Raw genomic sequence first — 22,108 nt, forward strand, 5'->3', positions numbered from 1 at the left:
AAGTTAGGCAGAGAGAGAGAGAGAGAGAGAGAGAAAAGAACTCTGAAGAAAACTGACCGCAATTCTTTTAAAGAATAATAGAACATTGTAGTAAATAAAAATAGACCGAGACATTACGAAATAGTAAAAGAAGAACTTATCCCGTTGGAACTAGAACAAAATCGTTTTCTTCAGGGTGGTATTATACACACACACACATATATATATATATATATTTTCTTGAAGAAGATACGAGAACAGAGATAAAGACCATTTTATCGTTTCCGAACGATCGCTCAAATTGCTGGAACAAAGTTATTTGCCGTTGTTCCATCTCGAAAACAAGGAGGTTCAGTCGAAGGGACTCTGGTAAACGGCTGGTGGTACAGCACGTTTGCAGAGCGACGTTCTGGCGACAGAGAAAGAAAGAGAAAAAAAGAAAGAAAGAAAGAAAGAAAGAAAGAAAGAAAGAGGAGAGAGTCCAGGAGGATCCAGGTAGATGCTAATGGGGACCGATTGTTTTTTCTCTTCTGTTTTTCTCGCTCGGCATTGTTCTTACACGGGTCCGCCTCCGCTCATCAGTTAACATTGTCCGCGCATTAGATCGGCCTTGTTCCAAATTCGAGCAACTCGCGAGCGAGCAAAGCGAGCGAACAAGCAAGCAAGCGAGCGAACGAGCAAGAGAACAAGCAAGCAAGCAAGCAAGCTCCTTTCTATCCTAAAAGAATGCTCGACTCTTTCCTTCTGTTCTAAAAAGAAAGGAATACACAAAGCTTAGTGAACTGACTGGGGAAAAGAAAAAAAAAAAAAAAAAAAAAAAAAAAAAAATATAGCTTTGTTTCTAAAACGAAACTCTTCATTTCACGCATAATACTCAATTTCTCTCTCTCTCTCTTTCTCTCTTTCTCTATTCAATATTTACACAGTCTTTTGAACAAAAGATAATTTGAGGAAACTCTATTTTCTTTCTATCTCTCATTATTTTTCTTTTAAAAGATGGTCGAGTTAATTAGTTATTAGTATTATTCCTTAGTTTGTTATTGATCGATCTAACATATTCAAAACTGGCTGATATTTAAGAAACTCTTAAGTTTCCTTGGGACAATAGAGAGAAAGTATCGCGACGATTCGCAATAGGAAGATCGATTATTTTCGAGATCGTTATCTCGAGTGAAATATCTTTCTTTCTCTCTCTCTCTCCCTTTCTCTATAGTCCGAGAGATGAGAATGCCAAAGAAGACAAAGTGAAACATAGAGAAAGAGAGAGAGAGAGAGAGAAAGAATAGGAAAGAAAGTCGAGTGAGACAGTGAAAGGCGGGGAGGGGGTCGGGTGGGTAAGGGGGAGAGGGTGGTGATGGTGGCGATGGTGGTTGTGTTGTTGGTGGGTTCTTTCGAACCTTTCGAAGAGGAGCACGTTTGGAAGGAAGAAACGTTGCGTTATATACCTTGGCGAATAGACAGGAGGAGGTGCCGATATCTCGACCGTAATTTATCACCCAGCTAGACCGGCTAGAAAAGACGGTCCCAGAACGATTCTCCTGTGGGCCCCGCGGCTCACGATCAACCCCGACATGGAGAGAAAGAGATAGTAGATAGACACTGAGAAAGGGAAATGGAGAAAGAGGAAAAACGAAAAAGAAGTTCACGAAAGAGGGACTCCCAAGAGAAAAAGAAAGGGAGAGAGAGAGAGAGAGAGAGAGAGTGAGGCCCCAGGCCAGCCCTCATTACCACGCCTCCAGACTTCCTAGTCATTATATGGTGGTTCCAATACCAAGATCGCGTTTCATCATGAATACCATCGCGGACATTCCACGTATGGCAAAAAAAATATATATATATATATATATGTAAAAAGAAAAAAGAGAAAAATATTAGGGAAAGGGTTAAATGATGTGTATCATCGTTCCGAAATACGAACGACTTTTCTTTTCTCTTTCCGAGATTCAACTTAGGTGAAATAATTTCTTTTTTCTTATTCTTTCTGTTGTTTTTTTCTTTTTTTTTTTTTTTTTTTTTTTTTTTTTTTTCGAAAGTATCTAACGTGGTGTTTATCTAATCGAACTGAAAAAAAGTGAAAAAAAAGAATTCGTTCTAACGGGGCCTAATGAACTCATTGTCTACCTTTATCTTTTTCTGTTTTTTTTCAGAAGAAGAGGAAGAAAAAATGCGGAAAATTGGGTCGAATTATAAAAAAGGGGAAGTACCTCGAGGAAAAAGAAAATTTCTACAAATGAGAAAGAGAGGACCGCTCCGCCCAGAGGCTGGTTGTAAATAATTAAAGAGAACCAGTAAAAACAAATATATCGTTTCGCGCAGTGTGATAGATGATGTTGCTTATTCAGCGTCCTGGACGTAAGAGAGAGAGAGAGAGAGAGAGAGAGAGAGAAAGGGTGGAGGAGGAAAAAGAGGAGAAAGAAGAAGAGAAGGAGGAGAAGGAGGAGGACTTGGTAGGCTTTTAGGGCCTTACGTGGAGCCACGAGAGGGTTCAAGGGCGTGCTGAAGACGCGGAGGATTCGAGGTAAGGAAGGCGAGGCAATTAGGAGGCACAGCAGGGTGCCAAAATCTTTACCCACCTCCTCTTCCTCCTCCTCCTCGTTCAACCTCCTCCTACGCTCAAAATCTCCTTTACCTCTCTCTCTCTCTCTCTCTCTCTCTCTCTCTCTCTCTTTCTTTCTTTCTTTTCAACGTTATTTTCCTCTTTCTCTTTTCGTTCATATCGAAGAGGATAGATATTCTACACTTCTCCAAAAAGTCTACATCATCGATGAACGCCTTTCTTTTTAATGTCCACACCCTTATCGTTATTAATTCTAAACATCGTTCAAGACGATTCTCAGTTTCACGCTTGCTTTCTTTCTTTCTTTTTTATGTTTATGTTCGTTTTTTTTCCTCTATTAATTTCTCCCTACGCCTTTTTAATTTAGATACTTGCTTTTCAAATTGCACAAATAATAAGTTAATCGGTTTAAATTCCGTATTATTATATTCAACAAACTTTTAATCGTTTGTTTAAATTAAAATCGTAATTATCATAGTCATTATTTATTACTTAGAAAAAAAAAAATATGTTCATATATTCTGTTTTTCTTTCCTCCTATCCCACTATAAAAATTTGTCAAGTTACATTATCGACGTTCGAAGAAGCGCCATCTCTCGGAATGGACCACTTAAGATTAGTCGAAAATCTACCGTCGATTAAAATTCCGAAAGTAGTATCCTCGGTCGGTAAATTATCGTAGGTCGATAAAAAAGAATTACTACTATTAATGTTATCCTTAAAGAAAAGAGATAACAAAGGTAAAATATTAATTTGAACCTTTTTTTATTAACGATACCAATTTAAGAAGTTCTGCGATGGCTCCAAAACACTCGTCCGCGATTTAGGTCGAAATTGAGGTTGGATGATACGTAGTTGGTTGAAAATGAGGTAGGTCGACATCGAAGTTGGTTGAGATCCTCTTTAGTGATGCACCGACTCTAATTCGCGATATTTATTTATTAACGGACGGACGGTCACTGAAGTTAATTCGCGAAATAAATTCTCATTTCTTTTTTATAAGTACAGTCTGCGCGACTGTTAAAAAAATAAAATAACTTTTGCGAACGAACACTGATTCTAACGAATGCATTGCACGCAATCGACAAATTCACTCGTTTCTTAAATCGCGAAACGCGTACGAACAAATCACTGCTTCTATTTCGCGGATTTTTTGATTTTTATTTTAGCGATAAAAAACACTCGATTTCATCATTGCATCGCGCACGATTGCAATAAAGTTCTGAAACAGAAAATAAAAGACAAAATTATTAGTAATATCCTTGTTAGAAAAAATTGTAGAAATTATTCTAATAAATAAAATATAAAAATATATTTACTTTAAATCTTCGTTGGATAGGAGGTACATCCTGAGAGAGCACCGATGTTTACACTTCGAAAAACACAAGAAAACTAATTCAATAATCACTGCAATCACTTAAGAGACCGTTCCTTTTTTTTACATTACACAGTTAACGGTCGCAAATTCAAAATTTTTAAGCATTGAAATTTCAAATAAAGATTATTATTTATTAATCGCGTATTACGAGCTTTATAATGCTTAAACGAATGTATTATTGTTTAAATTTTAATATAATTTACTACGTATACTTTATGCTTGATAATATTATCGAAAATATTAATTTCTAAATTTTCACGATTGAGAGGAGAGAGCACCGACGTTCACACTTCGAAAAACAAAAGAAAACTAATTCGATAACCACTAAAGTCAATTAAGAGACCGTTCCTTTTTTTACATTACACAGTTAACGGTCGCGAATTCAAAATTTTTAAGCATTGAAATTTCAAATAAAGATTATTATTTATTAATCGCGTATTACGAGCTTTATAATGCTTAAACGAATGTATTATTGTTTAAATTTTAATATAATTTACTACGTATACTTTATGCTTGATAATATTATCGAAAATATTAATTTCTAAATTCTCACGATTGAGAAGAGAGAGCACCGACGTTCACACTTCGAAAAACAAAAGAAAACTAATTCGATAACCACTAAAGTCAATTAAGAGACCGTTCCTTTTTTTACATTACACAGTTAACGGTCGCGAATTCAAAATTTTTAAGCATTGAAATTTCAAATAAAGATTATTATTTATTAATCGCGTATTACGAGCTTTATAATGCTTAAACGAATGTATTATTGTTTAAATTTTAATATAATTTACTACGTATACTTTATGCTTGATAATATTATCGAAAATATTAATTTCTAAATTCTCACGATTGAGAAGAGAGAGCACCGACGTTCACACTTCGCAAAACAAAAGAAAACTAATTCGATAACAACTAAAGTCAATTAAGAGATCGTTTCTTTCTTACATTGCACGTAATCAACGGTAACGAATTGAAAATTTTTAAGTATTGAAATTAAAAAATAAATTTATTTTATATTTAACCCATGTCCCAAGCCATATGTAATATTTAAACAAACATATTATCGTTTAAATATTAGCTTATTACGTTCTACATAGACTGTATATTGAATAAATAATCCATAAATTAATAGAGGGTATTAATTATTTAAGGTTAGCCGTACGAAAGATGATAGCATCTAATGATTATTCATCGGAATGTAAAAGAAATATGAATCGATAAATATTGAAGTCAATCGATCGTACATTTTCATTAATGTTATACATTGTCAACGACACGAGGATCAGAGTTTAATTTTATCGATATATTACGTTGTAATTATTTTATATTTAACACATATTACGTTGTCTAACGTTTAAGCAAATCTAATATCAATTAATCATTCTCCGTGTATAATTATATATCGTTCAGATAATAATAACATTACTTCTAAGATCGATTAATATTGAACGACTGAATTTCCATTTGTTTATTTTAATTATAGAACTGTTATAAATTATTCTATATTTGTTTATTTTAATCATAGAATCATTTGTCCAATAGCTCTTTACAAGTTACTGCGATTTTTCTATGCAAACACGACGATAAATCTATTGCGTTTAAAACAATTCAGAATATTCGAGCATCGGTTTATACATACAGTTATTTATTTTTAAACATTAACATAACAATTAGTATTAAGGTTAGGTGCTGCTTATTTTTTTCCGAGAATTTCATTTGGCGCTGCTGTACGAAACTTTTTGTTCGTGAAAAATATGTAAAAAAAAAAAAAAAAAAAAAAAAAAAAAAAAAAAAAAAAAAACAACGAGTATAATTATCGAACGATTTTAATTAATACGATTACAGACGAGATTTTAAGGAAGGACGTGGCTTTTTCGAATTATTGAAAAAGCTTTATTATTAAAATATTATCAAAAAGACGCATAATTTTTTAACACGATTTTTTTCAATGAAAATAAAAGGGCTTTTTGAAAAGTTCGAAAAAGCCATGTCCTCCCATAAATCTTCATATTAAAAATGAGATCTTATTTATAAAAATTGTTCGAGAATTAGATCTTGTATTCATTATTGTCGTCGTAAAAGGTTATAATAAGATGTTCGATGAAGAATTTTAATGTTTGAAATTAGTATGTATCTCTTACCGCCAGATGGTAGACTAAGTGACATAAAATATAGTAGGTTATAAATCACATGAATTAATGAGAGAAGAGAAACGATAAATAAATTGATAAAATACTGTAATTCGTCATGTTCTGACATCATAGTATTATAATTATACATTTTTATTGTTTTGATGTTTTTTCTGGTTATATAATACTCAAAAAAAATTATCAGTTGTTAGTTCGACATCACAACTCTTTAAAATGACGGAGCAAAAAGTGAAAGCTCTACCTGAAACATTAACAAAGTTGTTTGGGTAAGCTAAATTTTATTTTCAATAGTGAAGAAAAAAAAAAATATATATATATATATATATAAAATCTCATTTTTTCTTTTCAACGTTTATTTCTAGATATATAGACGCTCATAAGGTAGAATATATTGATAATCTGCGAGAGGCAGTTGCTATAAAATCTGTCTCTGCATGGCCAGATCATAGAAATGAAATAATTAATATGGTAAAATGGATGGAAGAGAAATTAAAAGAACTTGGTGCTACTACGGAATTAGCAGATATAGGAGTACAAAAATTGCCAAATGATATTGAAATTCCACTTCCACCTGTACTCTTGGGTAATCTTGGTTCCAATCCTAAAAAGAAAACTGTACTTTTATATGGACATTTAGATGTCCAGCCAGCGCTTAAAGAAGATGGATGGGATACTGAGCCTTTTGTCCTTACCGAAAAAAATGATAAACTTTATGGACGTGGTAGTACGGATGATAAAGGACCAGTTTTGTGTTGGCTTCATGCACTTCAAGCTTATAAAGCCATCGGTGAAGACATTCCAGTTAACATAAAGGTATTTTCAATTGATAAGAGTAATTCCATTTGAACATAACCTAATTTTGAGTTTGTAGTTTGTATTCGAAGGTATGGAAGAAAGTGGGAGCGAAGGATTGGATGAATTACTTTGGAACCGTAAGAATACTTTCTTAAAAGGAACGGATTACGTTTGCATATCTGATAACTATTGGTTGGGTACTACAAAACCTTGTATTACATATGGATTAAGAGGAATTTGTTATTTTCAAATTGAGGTAACATGTGCGAGCAAAGATTTGCACAGTGGTACATTTGGTGGTATTGTACATGAAGCAATGGCAGATCTCATTTATTTGATGAATACCTTGGTAGACGTCAATGGGAAAATATTGATAAATGAAATTTACGATAACGTTGCTCCTATTACTGTTCAAGAATTAAATAGTTATGAAACTATTGATTTCGACGTGAATGAACTTCGCGATTCTTGTGGAGCAGTTACATTACCTCATAACGAGGACAAGGTATTTTCAAAAGAAATAAATCTTCTTTCTAAAATCTATTGAAAAGTATTTAGATAAAAATTAATTATTAAACTTATGAATTTTGTTCCTACCTCTCTCTCTCTCTCTCTTATTAGATTCAACTTTTGATGCACCGTTGGAGACAGCCAAGTTTATCCCTTCATGGAATTGAAGGTGCTTTCAGCGAACCTGGTGCAAAAACTGTTATTCCAAGAAAAGTTATTGGAAAATTTTCTATTAGATTGGTACCAAACATGACGCCAGAGCTAACTGTTGCAAAAGTAACTAAATATTTGAAAGCAAAATGGGAAGCTAGAAAAAGTCCAAATAAATTTAACGTTATTATGAATCATGGAGGCAAACCATGGTCAGAAAATCCTGAACATCCGAATTATATAGCCGGACGAAATGCTACCAAACACGTTTATAATGTCGAGCCTGATCTTTCTCGCGAGGGTGGATCTATTCCGGTTACTCTTACATTCCAAGAGGCCACGGGTAAAAATGTTTTGCTCTTACCTGTTGGAGCTGGCGATGATGGAGCTCATTCTCAAAATGAGAAGTTAAATATATATAATTACATTCAAGGGGTGAGTATATGTCTTTGTGTCTAAAATTAAAAAAAAAAAAAAAAGGAAATTCAGTTTGTCTGCAATTTAATAAACCCTGATAATTTCTTTGCAGACAAAATTGTTGGGCGCTTATCTCTATGAAGTTGCTAACGTTTAATGTGCAATTAATATCATAAAAACTTTGCCATTGCATACTAATTACTATGATACTTGTTATATCATTTAAAGTTGCAAGTACATTATTATTCTTTTAAAAGATTTTTATTGTGTGAAGAGAAACTCCGAAGGTATAGGAGTTTCTAAAAAATAAATATGAAATTTTTAATTAATCGCATTTTGTAAATTAATATAATTAGGACAAGTTTGCATTATAGTTTTTCCTTTTTCTATTTTTTTTTTTTTTCTTTTTTTATTCCTGTTCGACCCTTAATACCCATGCTGGTTCTCCCTTATGAGCTTCACATGGTAAATGCACAACTAATTTCGTTGGATATTGCTTCCACTATAAAACAAATAATAACAATGAAAAATATGCATCATTGTAGACATATTCTCACATTAATATAATAAAAAATGATACATACATCAAATTGTTTTGTAAAGCCAAGCAACGATATACGTGTATTGCCAGGGACTTTTAAAGAACCCAAAGATAATGTACTTTCCTTTGGCCACTCTAGAATTAATACGTAAAGTCTCTTTTCATTTTTACTTTGGGTATACCATATATCACCGGTTAATGTATCATTCTGTATCTTCCAAGGTTTAGTATTATAAATGGCTTCACCATTTACCTTCAACCAAGAACCTATTAAATCAAAATCATTACATCAATATTGTTTAATACCTTAACTTCATAATAATCTAAAAAAATAAATGAACCTATTCCACGTAATCTTTCTTCGAATATTGGAGAAATAATACCGTCCTTGGTTGGGCCAACATTCATCAATAAATTTCCACCGCAGCTTACTGTAGTTACCAATTCTTTTATTAATTCGTCAAGTGTAAAATATTCATCCAAGGGAGCATTTCTACGAAAGCCCCAAGACTTTTTATCAATGGTCATACAATTCTCCCACTTATGCGGTAAAAGTATTCCTGAAAATATTTCAAAGTAATAACAAAAATTTATCTTACTGTTTCTATTGAAAAAACTTATATCTAACTGGTATATAAAAAAGGGAAAAAAAAATTATACCAGGATTATAACGATCTGTGCAAGTGTAAAAATCCCCATGATGACATGGAATATTTGTTCCCCATCTGTCATTTACAACTACTGTATTTTTGACAGGACTATCATTGTATAACCAAGATAAAAATTCTTTTGATTTCCAATAAGAATCCGTAGCTTCCCAATCGCCGTCCGACCAAATAACTTCTGGCTCGAACATTTCAATAAGCTCGTGCATTTCTGGAATTATTTTTTGTGTAACAAAATGATCCGTTGTAAAATTATTTCTTTTGTCCGCAAGATACATTGGATTATACCACTCATACAAAGAATGATATAATCCAAACTTGATGTCGGTGGATGATCTTATTGCTGCTGCCAATTCACCTATGGTCCAAATAAAAATCAATTGGAATTTAATTCATATACAAATAAACGTGGTTAGTACCTATCAGATTTTTCTGTGGTCCTACGTCCATGGAATTCCAACTGAAGGAATATTTCGATGGCCACAATGTATATCCTTCGTGATGTTTACTAGTTAATACAACATATTTTGCGCCAGAAGCTTGAAATATTTCGCTCCATTGAGATGCATTAAAAAATTCTGCAGTAAAGTCACGTGCAAAATCTTGATAAGTGTAATTAGGAGGGTACCGATCCTTCATGAAATCATGATATTTAGTACCGGTTTCTTCTACAATAACAAAGACAAATTTATATATAACATATGTTTGATCATTTTGTTGTTGTTAACAAGCAAACGTATTATACCTTTCCAATTATTCCAAAACCATTCGGAACCAAAACTGGGAACGCTGAATACTCCCCAATGAATAAATATACCAAATTTGGCATTGTCGTACCAACCAGGAAGTGGCCTTGCATCTAAACTCTCCCAGGTAGGATCGTATTTGAATTGATTTAAATTGCGATTTGATAATAAATCATGTTCTCTCTTATTATCAGCTTTTATCACGAAATAATGATCTTCTGAAGATCCACATTGAACAAGAATGTTCCACAAAAGTGTAATATAAAGAAAAAATGTTAGAACTTGCATGATAATATATATGTATATTTTTAAAGAATAATATTCCTACTGATTTTTTTTTATATATATATTTGTCAATTTCATTTACAAATGCTATTTCAACGTATAAATAAAAATTCATTTACATTTACAAAAACTACTGTAACTTGAGTTACATAATCGCCGATATTCGATTAAATTAGGTTAAGTCGTATCGGATTGTCAATAGTCAGTTTGAGAATATAATATAATAACATGTCAACGTTACATTGAAGAAAATATATTACTTTATGTAAAAGAAAAGTATTTTTTTCATTATTTCACACTGTTTAACACAACTTTTAGCTAGTTATTAATCAATATTACGAGTTATCAATCAATTATTTCTTTATATACTGTACGTGCACTAAACAAAAAATTAACAATTGATAAATGAAATAAGCGATAAAATACTTTTCTCCTTTTTTGTTTTTTACGTATCTGTTAGATTGATACTACATATATAGGGTGTCTCGTTTAAAATTGAAATATCTCGTGAGAAAGTTAACCTACAAAAAAAAATTTTTTTACAAATGTTTTTTTCTCTTTTCGGAGTTTACGCAGTGAGAGAAATTTTAAACGACATATAAAACGAAAGTGAAAATGTTATAACGAGAAAAGAAAACCAATGATGCGTTTTCCTTATCAAAAAAAAAAAAAAAAAAAAATTGTTCTTTTCTGTTTCAAATTGTAGACAATTCGAAACCATTTTCCACGAATTAAGTTTTGAATCTTATCACGTGATGCTAAGAAAAAGTATTAACTTCTAATAAATTATACTCTTCTATTCGAAATTTCAAATTCTAGACGAAGCGAAAGTTTTTCCCGCGAATCGAGTATTGTATCAGGATCACATAACGCGAGAATAAAATAGGAATCTACTGTTATCGATATGTTATCGACATGTTACCGACGGTCAATGAAACAGAAATCTGCTATTACAATTATGTTACTTAGTCGGTAAGACAGGAATCTTTATCAAATATTTTTTACTCAAGTGTTACTTTTTAAAGAAAATTAAGTTTTTTCAAATTCTTAAAGAAAAGAATTAATTCAAGAATTAACTCTTATAATAATAATATAGATAAATAATATAACGTAGTTTAACGTAACATGATATATATATATATGTGCGGGTGTGTATATTACGTAAAAACTAGTCTGTCTGATAAATCTTATTTATAAATCCCGATAAGCAATACATTCTCTTTGCCCCCTAAAAGATAAGAGCTTATGTAGCTTGTTTGTGCTACATTCAATACTGAATATAATTTGATCAAAGTGACATTAAAATAATAGTGCTCATTAAAAATGGAAGTGGATCCGCCTAAGGAACTTTTAAAGCCATTAGAGATCCCGCAAAAAGTATTAATGGGACCTGGACCAAGTAATTGTTCGCAAAGAGTTTTACGATCATTAGAACATCAGGTGATAGGCCATCTTCATCCGGAAATGTTTAAGGTATTTATAAAAAAAAAAAAAAAAGAAGAAGAAAATCGTGTAAAATACACGATAAATTTTCAGTTAATGGACGACATCAAGTCGGGAATTCAATACGCATTTCAAACAAAAAACAAATTAACTTTGGCACTGAGTACAGCAGCTCATGGTGGTATGGAGGCATGCTTGGGAAATTTAATCGAGCCAGGAGAAACAGTGTTGATTGCTAAATGTGGAATTTGGGGTGAACGTGCCGCCAATATGGCGAATCGTCTTGGTGCAGACGTACGAACATTTTCGAACGCATTAGAATATCCGAAAAAGAAAAAAGGAAAAAGCAAACAAAACAAAACAAGAAAGAATTATTAAGTAGATATTAACAGGACAATTGATTTCATAGATTAAATTCCTGACGACCGAATACGGAATTGGTTTCGATCTCGACACTTTAGAATTATTTTTGAAAAGATTCAAACCCGCCGTAGTTTTTGTCGTACACGCTGAATCTTCAACTGGTATGAAACAACCATTGGAAGGTGTAGGAAATCTCGTTCATCGGTGAATCTCATAAAATTCCTTTAGTTTCTTTTTTTATTTTTTTTCTTTTTTTAACAAATTCTAATTATTTCTGGTCGAGGATATTGACAGAATTTTTTTTATCTTTCTCTTTCGTACACGCATATTAGGTACAATTCGTTGTTAATCGTCGATTCTGTGGCGTCATTAGGTGGTGAACCATTATTTGTAGACGCTTGGAAGATCGATGCTGTTTATGCCTGCAGTCAAAAAGTTCTCGGTGCTCCGGCAGGTCTAACGCCAATATCGTTCAGTCCATTAGCAGTGTACGTGATCATGAAATTATTTATTAATTATAAAAAAAAATATATATATATAATATTTATCTTCGAAACATTTATTAATCATTCGAAAATTATCCAAATTACAGTGAAAAGATCTTCAATAGGCGTACAAAAGTTTCAACATATTATTGGGACATGAAGATATTAGGCGATTATTGGAATTGTTTTGGCAATCCAAGGATTTATCATCACACAATTAGTGCAACACTTATTTATGGATTACGCGAAGCTTTGGCCGAATTAACGGAGGAAGGTTTAAGTACTCGTTGGTCCAGGCACGCATCGGTGGCTGTTAAATTGCGAGAGGAACTTTTGAAACGTCGATTTCGACTTTACGTCAAAAATCCGAAATATCAATTATCTACGATCGTATCTATCGAGATACCAAATGGTATCGATGTTAAAAGTTTATCTGCCAGAGCTATGGAAAGGTAAGATATATTTCTTTTTTTTTTTTTTTTTTTTTTCATTTTAAAGGATTAAATCATTGATCGTTCGAAAAAATCATTGATCCAGATATGGCGTTGAGATCAGCGGCGGACTTGGTCCAACTGTCGGCAAAATTATACGAATTGGTTTGATGGGAAACAATTCTACTTACCGTCACGTTGATCTTCTACTTGATGCTTTGGACGATGCACTCAAATTCTCTACAAAATCGAAAATGTAATTTTATTTGTTTATATGGGTATATCTGTTTACGGGAGCTTCGCCATGACCGCTTTTGAAAATATTTTTGTTACGTCAAAGTTAGTCAATTAAAAAAAAGAAAAAAAAAAAAAAAGAAAAGAAAAAGGAGAAGACTGCACGAAAAAAAATCTTATCGCGCAAACCAAATGAACGAGCTGGAGTAAATTTATTTTATTAATGAAAATACTGCAATCGGCATACATTTTCTTTCGCTATTTTAAGCTTCATTGTATTAATTAGCAGTGTCAACAGTTAGGTACGTTATTTCACTTTCGGCGTAACAAGAAAGATAATAATCTGAATGTATGTGATACATTGATAATGAAATTACAATTAGGAGTTAGAGATAATGGCAATAAGTCTAAATTAGGTAATGATGATAAATCGATAATTAACTAATTAATTAATTAATTAATTATCAATTGTTTTTGGCACAATACAATATCCATAGTTTTAACAAAAGTACGATCAAAAGGAATTTTTACGTCCTACTGAATAACGATTATTAAATAATATCTCAAAGATTTTCGATTCGTAGAATAATCAATGATTTTAGAAATTGATCCTAATCATTATAAGATCTGATCGATTTGATTGTCTAAAAAGCATTGCCATTTGATTTAACTCAAAAGATTTTGTAAAACTAAAGTCTACAAGAAAGAAAAAAAAATGAAAGAAAAGAAAAAAAGAAAAGAAAAGAAAAGAAAATTAGATAAAGATCGATAACATGCATACGTAAGTGGTGATGACTTTAAATAATAATGACATTAATAATAATAACTATAATTACAAATGATAACTTGTTACATCAAATCCCGTATATCGCGGGTTCGATGAGGATATATTATAAACTATCGAGCTGTATAAATAATATTAATAATAATAATAATAATAATAATAATAATAATAATAATAATTAATAATAATAATCGATCGTTCATTAGCATACCGATAGATGCATAATTTCGTTACACATTATATACGTTCGTTTATTTCCTTCTTTTTTTTTCCACTCCATCTTCTACTTCTTCTCTTTCTTCTTCTTCTTCTTCTTCTTCTTCTTCTTCTTCTTCTTCTTCTTCTTCTTCTGCTTTTTCATCTACGTTTTATGTACAAAATTGTCAACAATCAACAGACTGTCCGTGATAATCATAAGTAAAATCCTATATCCTAATACTATAGTTAATGGTATCGGACTAATGCATGCACATAATTAATTAATTAATTAATTAAAAGGCACGAACGGTAAATAGCGGATCAACGCTTTCCGTAGAAAATATGTATATATGTTAAGTTTGTATGTTTATGTATGTGTGTGTGTGTGTGCATGTTAAAGAAAGAAATTAAAGAAAAGAAAGAAATATTTTCCGTCATTAACAAAATATTCCAACGAGCAAAATTATTACGACGTTCGAAGAAGAAAGAAAGAAAGAAAGAAAGAAAGAAAGAAAGAAAGGATCAAAAATCAAAAATAAAAAACCAAAAAAAAAGAAAAGAAAAGAAAAGGAAACACCGTAGAAGAAATTTGTGCTCCCCGATTTGATTTATGGACGACGGGAAGGAATCGTTGCCTTTTTTCTTTTTTCTTCTTCTTCTTTTTTTTCGAAAAAGCAACCAGGCCTGCCAGCTGCCGCGACAACGTAGTACGAGCCTCCATTTTTTTTTCTCGTTTCTTTATTCCTCTATTTTTTTTTTCTCTTTTTTTCCCCCTCTCTCCGTCGTTCATTCGTTTTATTGTTACTCCTTCCGTCTGCTTTTACTTACTTACTTACTTAATTACTTACTAATTTATTTACTTACGTCAATCAAACATTTTACGTTTAGATACAACTTTTACAGATTCGTCGTTCATCATTGGAAAAGATGTGACGATTCAAGCGCACGCTTACCAAAAAAAAAAAAAAAAAATACTAGATAACCAACCGACACCGAACAGTTTCTTTTCTTCTTCTACTTTTTTTTTCAACCCTCTCTCTTCCGTAACTTCTTTCTTTCTTTTTTTCTTTCTTTCTTTCTCTCTTTCTTTTTTGTGCGTGTTAATTTTTTTTCTCTTTTATTTTTTGTCCTTTTCTCTTTATGTTTTTTCCCTTTCTTTTTTTCTTTTTAAATTAACAACAGACCAGCACTGATCACGTACCGCGACTCCAACCTCTTTAACAATAAGTGTATTACGTTTATTGCATTTTGGGGTTGTTCAGGGTGGGAGGAGGAGATGGGAGATGGGAGGAGGGAAGTAGTGCTAATAGCGTTCACCTTGTCAAGCGGTCTACTAAGCTTTTCATGACGTTAGAATACTACGAAACATTTCTTTGCGAATGTTTCGTTTTTCGGATTAAATAGCGAAACTAAATTTTCTATTAAAACTCATCAGCAAGATAGATAGATAGATTAGACAGATTAGATAGATAGATAGAGAAATAAAAAGAGAGAGAAAGAGAGAGCTAAGAGAAACGATAATAAATACGCAATTGTTAAAGAAAAGCGATTACACAAAAATAAGGATAGAACTATATGAAATTGTTTGGCATTGCCAAAACGAAGAATTGTAAGCAATGAATGAGAGATAATTAATGTTGGATGGAACGATAATCCGATATTTACAATGGTATAGGTAACGTTATCTATCTGCGGTTCTAAGAAATAAATTTTACCGCAATAGCTCGTACTAATAGCGACAATAGCAACAATACATCTAATAGTAGTTATAATAGTAGTAATAGTAGTAGTAATAGTAGTAGTAGTAGTAAGTAGTAGTAATAATAATAATAATAATAATAATAATAATAATAATAATAATAATAATAATAAAAATAATAATAATAATATCAATATTAATAATAATAATAATAATAATAATAAAAATAATAATAATAATAATAATAATAATAATAATAATAATAATAATAATAATAAGCTGAAATAATTAGTAAGATTATGAAGCAAGTGATATCGCATTATGATAACTGATGTCGCCATCGGAGGTTCTTCAGTCTTCTTTGGTTGCTGGGTAACTCGATGAGGTTGGTGGGTACAGTAGAGCACTGCGATACCGTTACGACTAAAGTTTCATCTCCCCCTCTCATCATCATTCATCCTATCCTGTCATCGTCGTCATCATTGTCTTCGTCATCGTTGTCGTCCTCGTTGTCCACGTCGTCACCGTCGTCATTGTCAGTTTCTCTTCTTTTTTTTCTCCCCCTTTAATTTTTATTCCTTCATCTCTTTTTTCTTTTTTTTGTGTTCGAAAAGTTGCCGTACCGTATAGTAGCTCGTAAATAGAGAGCAGTTTAGCTTCCGTTTCGTTTATCTCTTGATGAGAGCCAATTGATTAATAAAACGTCTGGCTGCGGGCTTCTGGGTGCCATGGGGTCCGGTTCGACGTATGAACGATTGCGAGAACGAAGACCACGGGAGAGAGAGAGAGAGAGAGAGGGAGAGAGAGAAAGGGAGAGGCAGAAAGAGAGAGAGAAAGAGATAGATAGAGACAGAGAAAGAGAGAGTCTCCTCGCTTTTTCTTTCGTTGGGTGTTCATGAACTTTTCTCTCTCCATTCATTCCCATCGTGTTAAATACCCAGTAAGAATCGATATACTCTCGACCCTATACCCTTTTTTTCCCCTTTCCTCGTTCTCTACTTTTCCGAATTCCATTAGATTGGTCCTCGGTTAACGAGGATTAGGACAAATATATATATATATACATATATGTATATGAGTATATATATATGTACGTTAAACATTAAAAATATTATACGTAACAGTGCTGCGGCAAAAGTAGAATAATAATAGTTCTTTCTCTGTATAAGAGCAACAAGAAACACAAACGAGTCACTCGGCTTTTCTTTTTCTTTTATCGAGGAGCAAAAAAAAAAAGAAAAGGGAGAAAAAAAAAAGAAAAAGAAAGAAAGAAAAAAAGAACTCGCTTCTTCCTCCCCCCACCCCGCCCGTCTCCCCACCCCTGATTTGAAGAAAAGAAGATTCTGTCCTCTCGCAGTACTCAGCTCAATTCTCTTGGGGAGACCGAATGCCTCGGGGGATGATGATTGTTGTTACGATGATGATGACGTCTCGAACGACGGCATTGTGCCGTACAACAATCGTCGGCGTCTGCCACGGTGTAGTCGCCACGTTTTATCTGATGCGCTATCGAGTTGCAGAGAGATCTTGGACAGCGTTTCCTTTCGCACCTGACCTCGGCATTCTGAAAGAATATCAAGTTCATCCTTGGTTAAAGGTCCGCATTTAATGGGGGGAGGGGGGTGATACTTTCTTTCTCTCTTTATCATTCGACATATCTTTTCAAATAATAAACGTTGATCGTTAAATTATATTGATTGGGATTAAAAAAAAAATATATATATATATATATATACTCGTTTATCGAGAGACCCAATTGGAAAATAGGAAAATTCTTTTTTTGTTTTTAATCTTCACATTCTACGAACGTACGATGATGACGATGATGATGATTTCTTTCGAAATACGAGGCCGATACGGTCGCCCGAGCATACTGAAGAGACCGAGGCCATGTTCCATTTTCATCGTAATGGATGGACCCTTTTAATGGTCGGTCCGGGCGAACGAGTCCGGTTAAAGGTTTTCTCCTTAAAGGTTTCTCGTCGTGCCCGTCTCTGGATATTGCAATGAGGTTACTCTTCTAACGAGTGAGCGCGAGCACACACGGCGCGAACAAGGAGCAAAAGTAAAGCGAGCCGTGCTCGTTGCCGAGGAGAGAATCTTGCCTGGCAACAACGAGTCTCGCACGATCGGAAATTCTTCAATTGCAATCTCGATAAATAAGATTAATTTAATATGCGACGAATTTAAGATTGGATGAGGATTGGGTGGGAGGTGGGGGGAAGGTGGAATTGGGAAGATGGATTTGACGAAGAGAGGGAGTTGGAAATGAGCTTACGAATCGTCAAAGACCGATTGAAATTCCTTATGAAAACTGACCCCTTATTCTCTATATCTATAATCTATAATTAATATCTTTCTCTCTCTCACCTTGCATCGACACTTAACGCATTTCATTTCCCCATGAGAGTGAACTCTTGGATGCCATTCCATGCCGTTCTCGTATGGCCCACCAAGGGGATACTTGCAACCACCAGTTGCTAAAATTTCTTCGGGTGAACGACGGGTCGAGGGTGCCGCCTGATCGCGTGGCAAACTCATACCATCCGAATTGCCGTTCAATCCGTTGGCCGAACTTGGTGTCGTGCTAGGACATTGCCTACAGCATGCCTTTTTGTCAGGCCTAAAGGCGATCTTCTCGTCGCAATCCAATGGCGGACACTGCACTCTCGGGCATTTCACCTCCAACGTGACAGCCTGTAAGATAAATGGACGAGGAACGAATGAGACTCGTAGGCTTCTCGCCTCTCTATCTCTCTCTCTCTCTCTCTCTCTCTCTTTCTCTCTCTCTCTCTCTCTCTCTCTCTTTCTCTACCGTCTCTCCCCTCCCTCCCTCCCTCCTGCCACTATGTTCCCTTTCGAGCAATTAAAAGACAAACGCAGGAACGAAGGAAGATTATAGTAACTTGTTCGCTCAAAGAGAATTTTACCTGGTAAATCGAAAGAATAAGAGAAGGAGAACGGGGAAAATGTTGTTCGAAAGTTTTCCAACTTTGCTTCTTTTCTTTACCCCATACCTCGCTCTCTCTCTTTCTCTCTCTCTCTCTCTCTCCTTCCCTCACCTTTCTTTGAAATACTCATCCAAAGGAAATAGTCTACGTCATCGGGAATAGTCGATCACGTATGTATGTACAGCACCAGTTCTCTCGTGACTGGTCAGAATTTATATATCACATTCTTTCTTACGCAATATATATGTGTATATATATATATATATATATATATATATATATATATATACCACATTCATATATTATCTCTTTGGATTTTCTTAAGATCACGTGTACTTTTATTATTACTTAGAATCGTAATATATGGTATATGGAGAATGACGTTGACGTTGCGAAACGCTTTCGTACGAGTGAAAGTAAATCCTTAAAACGAGTGCATTGGAAGTTTTGATGTTGTTATATCGTCGCAACGGCAAACAAAGAATTTTCACTAGGAAGTAGGAAATCATTGATTCTTTGTTAAACTTACGTCGCAGGTGCAAACGGCACAAGTGTCGAATCCAACCGGTGGTAGATAAGGATGCCATGACGCTCCAGCTGGATGATATTGACCAGCTAGTATGCAACTTCTTCCTACGTAAGTGACGTTGCTCTTGCCCGTGATAGTGGTAGTAGTAATGGTAGTAGTAGTACCATTCGTCGCTGTAACTGTAAAAGGTATCAATGTGAAAAGACATTTTCAAATAGTTTCACGTTCGAACGCGCGATTAGCTACTTGCAAACCCGCAGAAAGACGGGGTGAAGGATGAGGGAGGAAGGGAATAAGGGAGGAGGGGGGAAACGTTGTAATGTTTACGTTGCCACGATATCGTATTCGATCTCTTGGTCAACTGTTGCTAACCAAAGTGGGAGAAGAAGAAACCGCGAAATCGAGAAGACGAATCTTTCGCGCGAGTAACTTTATCTTTTTTTCTGAATCCCAATAGAGAGAGAGAGAGAGAGAGAGAGAGAGAGAGAGAGAGAGAGGGAGAGAGAGAGAGAGAGAAAGAAATGACTTACCCGAGCAGATAGGACAGCAATGCCCTGCCGCTGGTTTAAGCTGTTTGCCCTGAGAACAGGCAAGGACTGGACAAGGTACCGGATCGCATTGAGCCAATCCACGATAACAGTGACACATGGAGCACGGATCGTTGGCGGATGTCCATTGAGTACCCTCCTCGTAGAATCTGGTCTCATGAAAACAAGCGCCAGTTTCGATTTCCGATCTTGGCGGATGAAGATTGTAAGCAACGACCGAGGCAACGTCGTTGTCGGCGTAATGGGGCAGACAACTGAGAGGTGCCCTGGCCTTAAATGGTGCCTTCAGTAAACTGCCCGCTTGTTTGTCCGTCACTTCGAGAAAGCCAATGCCAGACTCGATCCTGTATAATTCTACAGGTGAGAGTCCAGTGACGGATCCCTCGAGAACGTTTCCTGTGAATTCCTCGAGGAGTCTCCTTGCTACTGGAGCACCCTGAGCGAGAAGCGGCATGGTTTCCAAATACAAACGGAAAGTACGTGGTTCTTGATCGGCGTTCGAGCTCATATTGGGTTGTTCCAATCCAGCTATTTCGAGTTCATAATGAAGGGCGCAATCGAGATCAACGGCGGTCCAAATCAAAGCTGTAAGCGCTGGATATTGGGAATCGTCGGTAAGTCTTCTCAATAAAACCGGTGCTGCGGTATCCCTGGCATCGGCAACTGGCCTTTGAAGAAGACGGCCACGTAAAAGTGAACCTAAATGAGAAGCTGCGACGACCGAGAGTTCACCGTTGAACAATGGCTCGAGGAAACGTGGCCCAGGTCGATCGAGTGTACCATTAGCAAAACCATCTCGTAAAGATGGAGTAAGATCTTCGAGTTCTGTACGACGTTTCCCACCCTCGTCGACTAATGTTACCAATGGACTTTCCTCTTCCAAACCTATCAATCTAACGCCGTATCTCAGGGCACCAGTACGATCAAGAAAGGCCCAAGCCAATCCCGAAGCTCTCGAGGGACTCTCCGATATCAACAACGTCTGATACATGTCACAGCTGACACGTGGACCGACCATACCGGACAATCTCAAAGCCTGGGGATCTCTTCGGGACATTATACTGATGGATAACTTTCCACGCGTCAAAAGACGCAAATCAGCTCCGGATAAAGCGCTTCGGACTTCGCCAAAGTTCAATTCGTTCGATGGCTTCTTAATTACTATTTCCTCTCTCAATACAACATAATCCTTTTCTACGTGTTCGAGTTGTACGATTATTGGCACTTCGGAGACATCATTTGGTAGAAAAACTCCGTTGAAAATTAAAGAAACATGAATCGATGGGGCCGATGCCGAGGAAGCCGACACTATTGCCGTACCACCTGCACCTGACATAAGCGATCTGTCAACGCCCATAGTTGGTTCCAGCAAGGATGTAAATTGTTCGGTAGATAGAGCTCGATAGCGGGACAATTGTCCTGTCAAACTGGCGCATGGCTCCCAAATGAACGAGACATGCAGACGTTCTTCGCGTAATAATTTTCTATAATCCCTTGGTACTCGTCTCCAAACACCGCACACTTTCCCCGTTGCATTCTGATAAACACCACCTGCGGCATCGATCGTTTGCTCTTCCAAAATACTACCAGAACCATCGATGAATTGTATACTCCTTGGTCTTGGTGTCCCAGCTGATAGGTAGAACGAATAATACAAATTCTTACGGTGGAACGTGAAACGGCCGGTTGCTAAGTAATTGTAGGCGCTGTTATAATTGGATGTTGGCACTGTGTCCTCACGGCGCACTGCCTGGGACGTTTTTCCGGTTAACAGCGTACCGAAATCTGTCGAACGATATTAAAATAAAAATCAATTTCAAGTGAAATAAAGAAGAAGAGGAAGATGATGATGATGATGATGATGATGATGATGATGATGATGATGACGACGACGACGACGAAGAAAAAATTGTAGGTTAAAATCAACTTCTAGTTTATGATATTCGCCTGGTAAGCCCGGCATTATTACTTAGGACTCTTTCCGAAGAGCACGTAAATAACTCGACGCTCTCTAAAACGGTACACCGTAAAATCATAAATAACGATTTTCGCAAGTAACATTGGACCGGTAGGATGGCGTTCCTCTCGTACCGATAAACTTCGTATATCAGCGGCATATCTTTTACCGCGATCGTAGGTGCTAACTTTAATCCCGTGCGAATTGAGTTATAGCGTTTCGCTTAGAGAAAAAGAAGGAAGGAGATAGAGATAGATAGATACGGAGAGAGAGAGAGAGAGAGAGAGAGAGAGAGAGAGAGAGAGAGAAAAAG

At 35.1% G+C, this 22,108-nt stretch overlaps 4 protein-coding genes across 16 annotated transcripts in view; 2 read left to right on the plus strand and 2 right to left on the minus strand.

The window, feature by feature from the left end:
* Positions 1 to 6,073: 6,073 nt before the first annotated feature.
* LOC124957391 (cytosolic non-specific dipeptidase) lies at positions 6,074 to 10,235 on the plus strand. 3 transcript variants are annotated; one of them, XR_007103514.1, is made up of 6 exons: positions 6,074 to 6,330; positions 6,427 to 6,877; positions 6,936 to 7,364; positions 7,481 to 7,954; positions 9,415 to 10,015; positions 10,083 to 10,235. XR_007103514.1 is itself a non-coding variant. In XM_047514403.1 (5 exons), the coding sequence occupies exons 1-5, from the start codon at positions 6,278 to 6,280 to the stop codon at positions 9,451 to 9,453; spliced, it is 1,446 nt and encodes a 481-aa protein (XP_047370359.1). In that variant the 5' UTR covers positions 6,074 to 6,277; the 3' UTR covers positions 9,454 to 10,235. The 3 variants fall into 3 exon arrangements, 2 of the variants coding, with proteins under 2 accessions (XP_047370359.1, XP_047370358.1); XM_047514403.1 differs by having other exon boundaries at positions 9,415 to 10,235; XM_047514402.1 differs by lacking the exons at positions 9,415 to 10,015; positions 10,083 to 10,235 and adding an exon at positions 8,049 to 8,265 and having other exon boundaries at positions 6,075 to 6,330.
* On the minus strand, positions 8,195 to 10,979 carry LOC124957392 (alpha-L-fucosidase). Its single transcript, XM_047514404.1, has 6 exons — positions 9,888 to 10,979; positions 9,562 to 9,810; positions 9,138 to 9,500; positions 8,819 to 9,037; positions 8,521 to 8,744; positions 8,195 to 8,438 (listed from the first exon to the last, which is right to left on the minus strand). Exons 1-6 carry the CDS (start codon positions 10,174 to 10,176, stop codon positions 8,346 to 8,348), a joined length of 1,437 nt encoding a protein of 478 aa, XP_047370360.1. The 5' UTR covers positions 10,177 to 10,979; the 3' UTR covers positions 8,195 to 8,345.
* A 317-nt stretch (positions 10,980 to 11,296) lies between these two features.
* On the plus strand, positions 11,297 to 13,431 carry LOC124957395 (alanine--glyoxylate aminotransferase). The gene is made up of 6 exons (XM_047514411.1): positions 11,297 to 11,646; positions 11,710 to 11,910; positions 12,026 to 12,183; positions 12,312 to 12,467; positions 12,572 to 12,916; positions 13,002 to 13,431. Exons 1-6 carry the CDS (start codon positions 11,497 to 11,499, stop codon positions 13,153 to 13,155), a joined length of 1,164 nt encoding a protein of 387 aa, XP_047370367.1. The 5' UTR covers positions 11,297 to 11,496; the 3' UTR covers positions 13,156 to 13,431.
* Positions 13,332 to 22,108, minus strand: part of LOC124957387 (dorsal-ventral patterning protein Sog) — a 61,804-nt gene continuing 53,027 nt past the window's right edge. For all 11 annotated transcript variants that reach the window (XM_047514389.1, XM_047514383.1, XM_047514388.1 and 8 more), the window contains 4 exons: positions 19,821 to 21,623; positions 19,291 to 19,469; positions 18,181 to 18,507; positions 13,332 to 17,374 (listed from right to left, as the gene is read on the minus strand). In XM_047514389.1, coding sequence (XP_047370345.1) covers positions 17,171 to 17,374; positions 18,181 to 18,507; positions 19,291 to 19,469; positions 19,821 to 21,623 — 2,513 coding nt within the window. In that variant the 3' untranslated portion in view covers positions 13,332 to 17,170. The remainder of the gene's footprint in view (positions 17,375 to 18,180; positions 18,508 to 19,290; positions 19,470 to 19,820; positions 21,624 to 22,108) is intronic.

This window comes from Vespa velutina, chromosome 25 (assembly GCF_912470025.1).
Source record: "Vespa velutina chromosome 25, iVesVel2.1, whole genome shotgun sequence".
Lineage (NCBI taxonomy): Eukaryota > Metazoa > Arthropoda > Insecta > Hymenoptera > Vespidae > Vespa > Vespa velutina.

Coding starts and splice junctions, on each gene's coding strand:
- LOC124957391 (XM_047514402.1), top strand. CDS start 6,278: ATGACGGAGCAAAAAGTGAAAGCTCTACCTGAAACATTAACAAAGTTG. Junction 6,331..6,426: donor ACATTAACAAAGTTGTTTGG/GTAAGCTAAATT, acceptor GTTTATTTCTAG/ATATATAGACGCTCATAAGG. Junction 6,878..6,935: donor ACATTCCAGTTAACATAAAG/GTATTTTCAATT, acceptor TTGAGTTTGTAG/TTTGTATTCGAAGGTATGGA.
- LOC124957392 (XM_047514404.1), bottom strand. CDS start 10,176: ATGCAAGTTCTAACATTTTTTCTTTATATTACACTTTTGTGGAACATT. Junction 9,501..9,561: donor ACCACAGAAAAATCTGATAG/GTACTAACCACG, acceptor TTTGGACCATAG/GTGAATTGGCAGCAGCAATA. Junction 8,745..8,818: donor AGAAAGATTACGTGGAATAG/GTTCATTTATTT, acceptor TTGATTTAATAG/GTTCTTGGTTGAAGGTAAAT.
- LOC124957395 (XM_047514411.1), top strand. CDS start 11,497: ATGGAAGTGGATCCGCCTAAGGAACTTTTAAAGCCATTAGAGATCCCG. Junction 11,647..11,709: donor TTCATCCGGAAATGTTTAAG/GTATTTATAAAA, acceptor ATAAATTTTCAG/TTAATGGACGACATCAAGTC. Junction 12,184..12,311: donor GTAGGAAATCTCGTTCATCG/GTGAATCTCATA, acceptor CACGCATATTAG/GTACAATTCGTTGTTAATCG.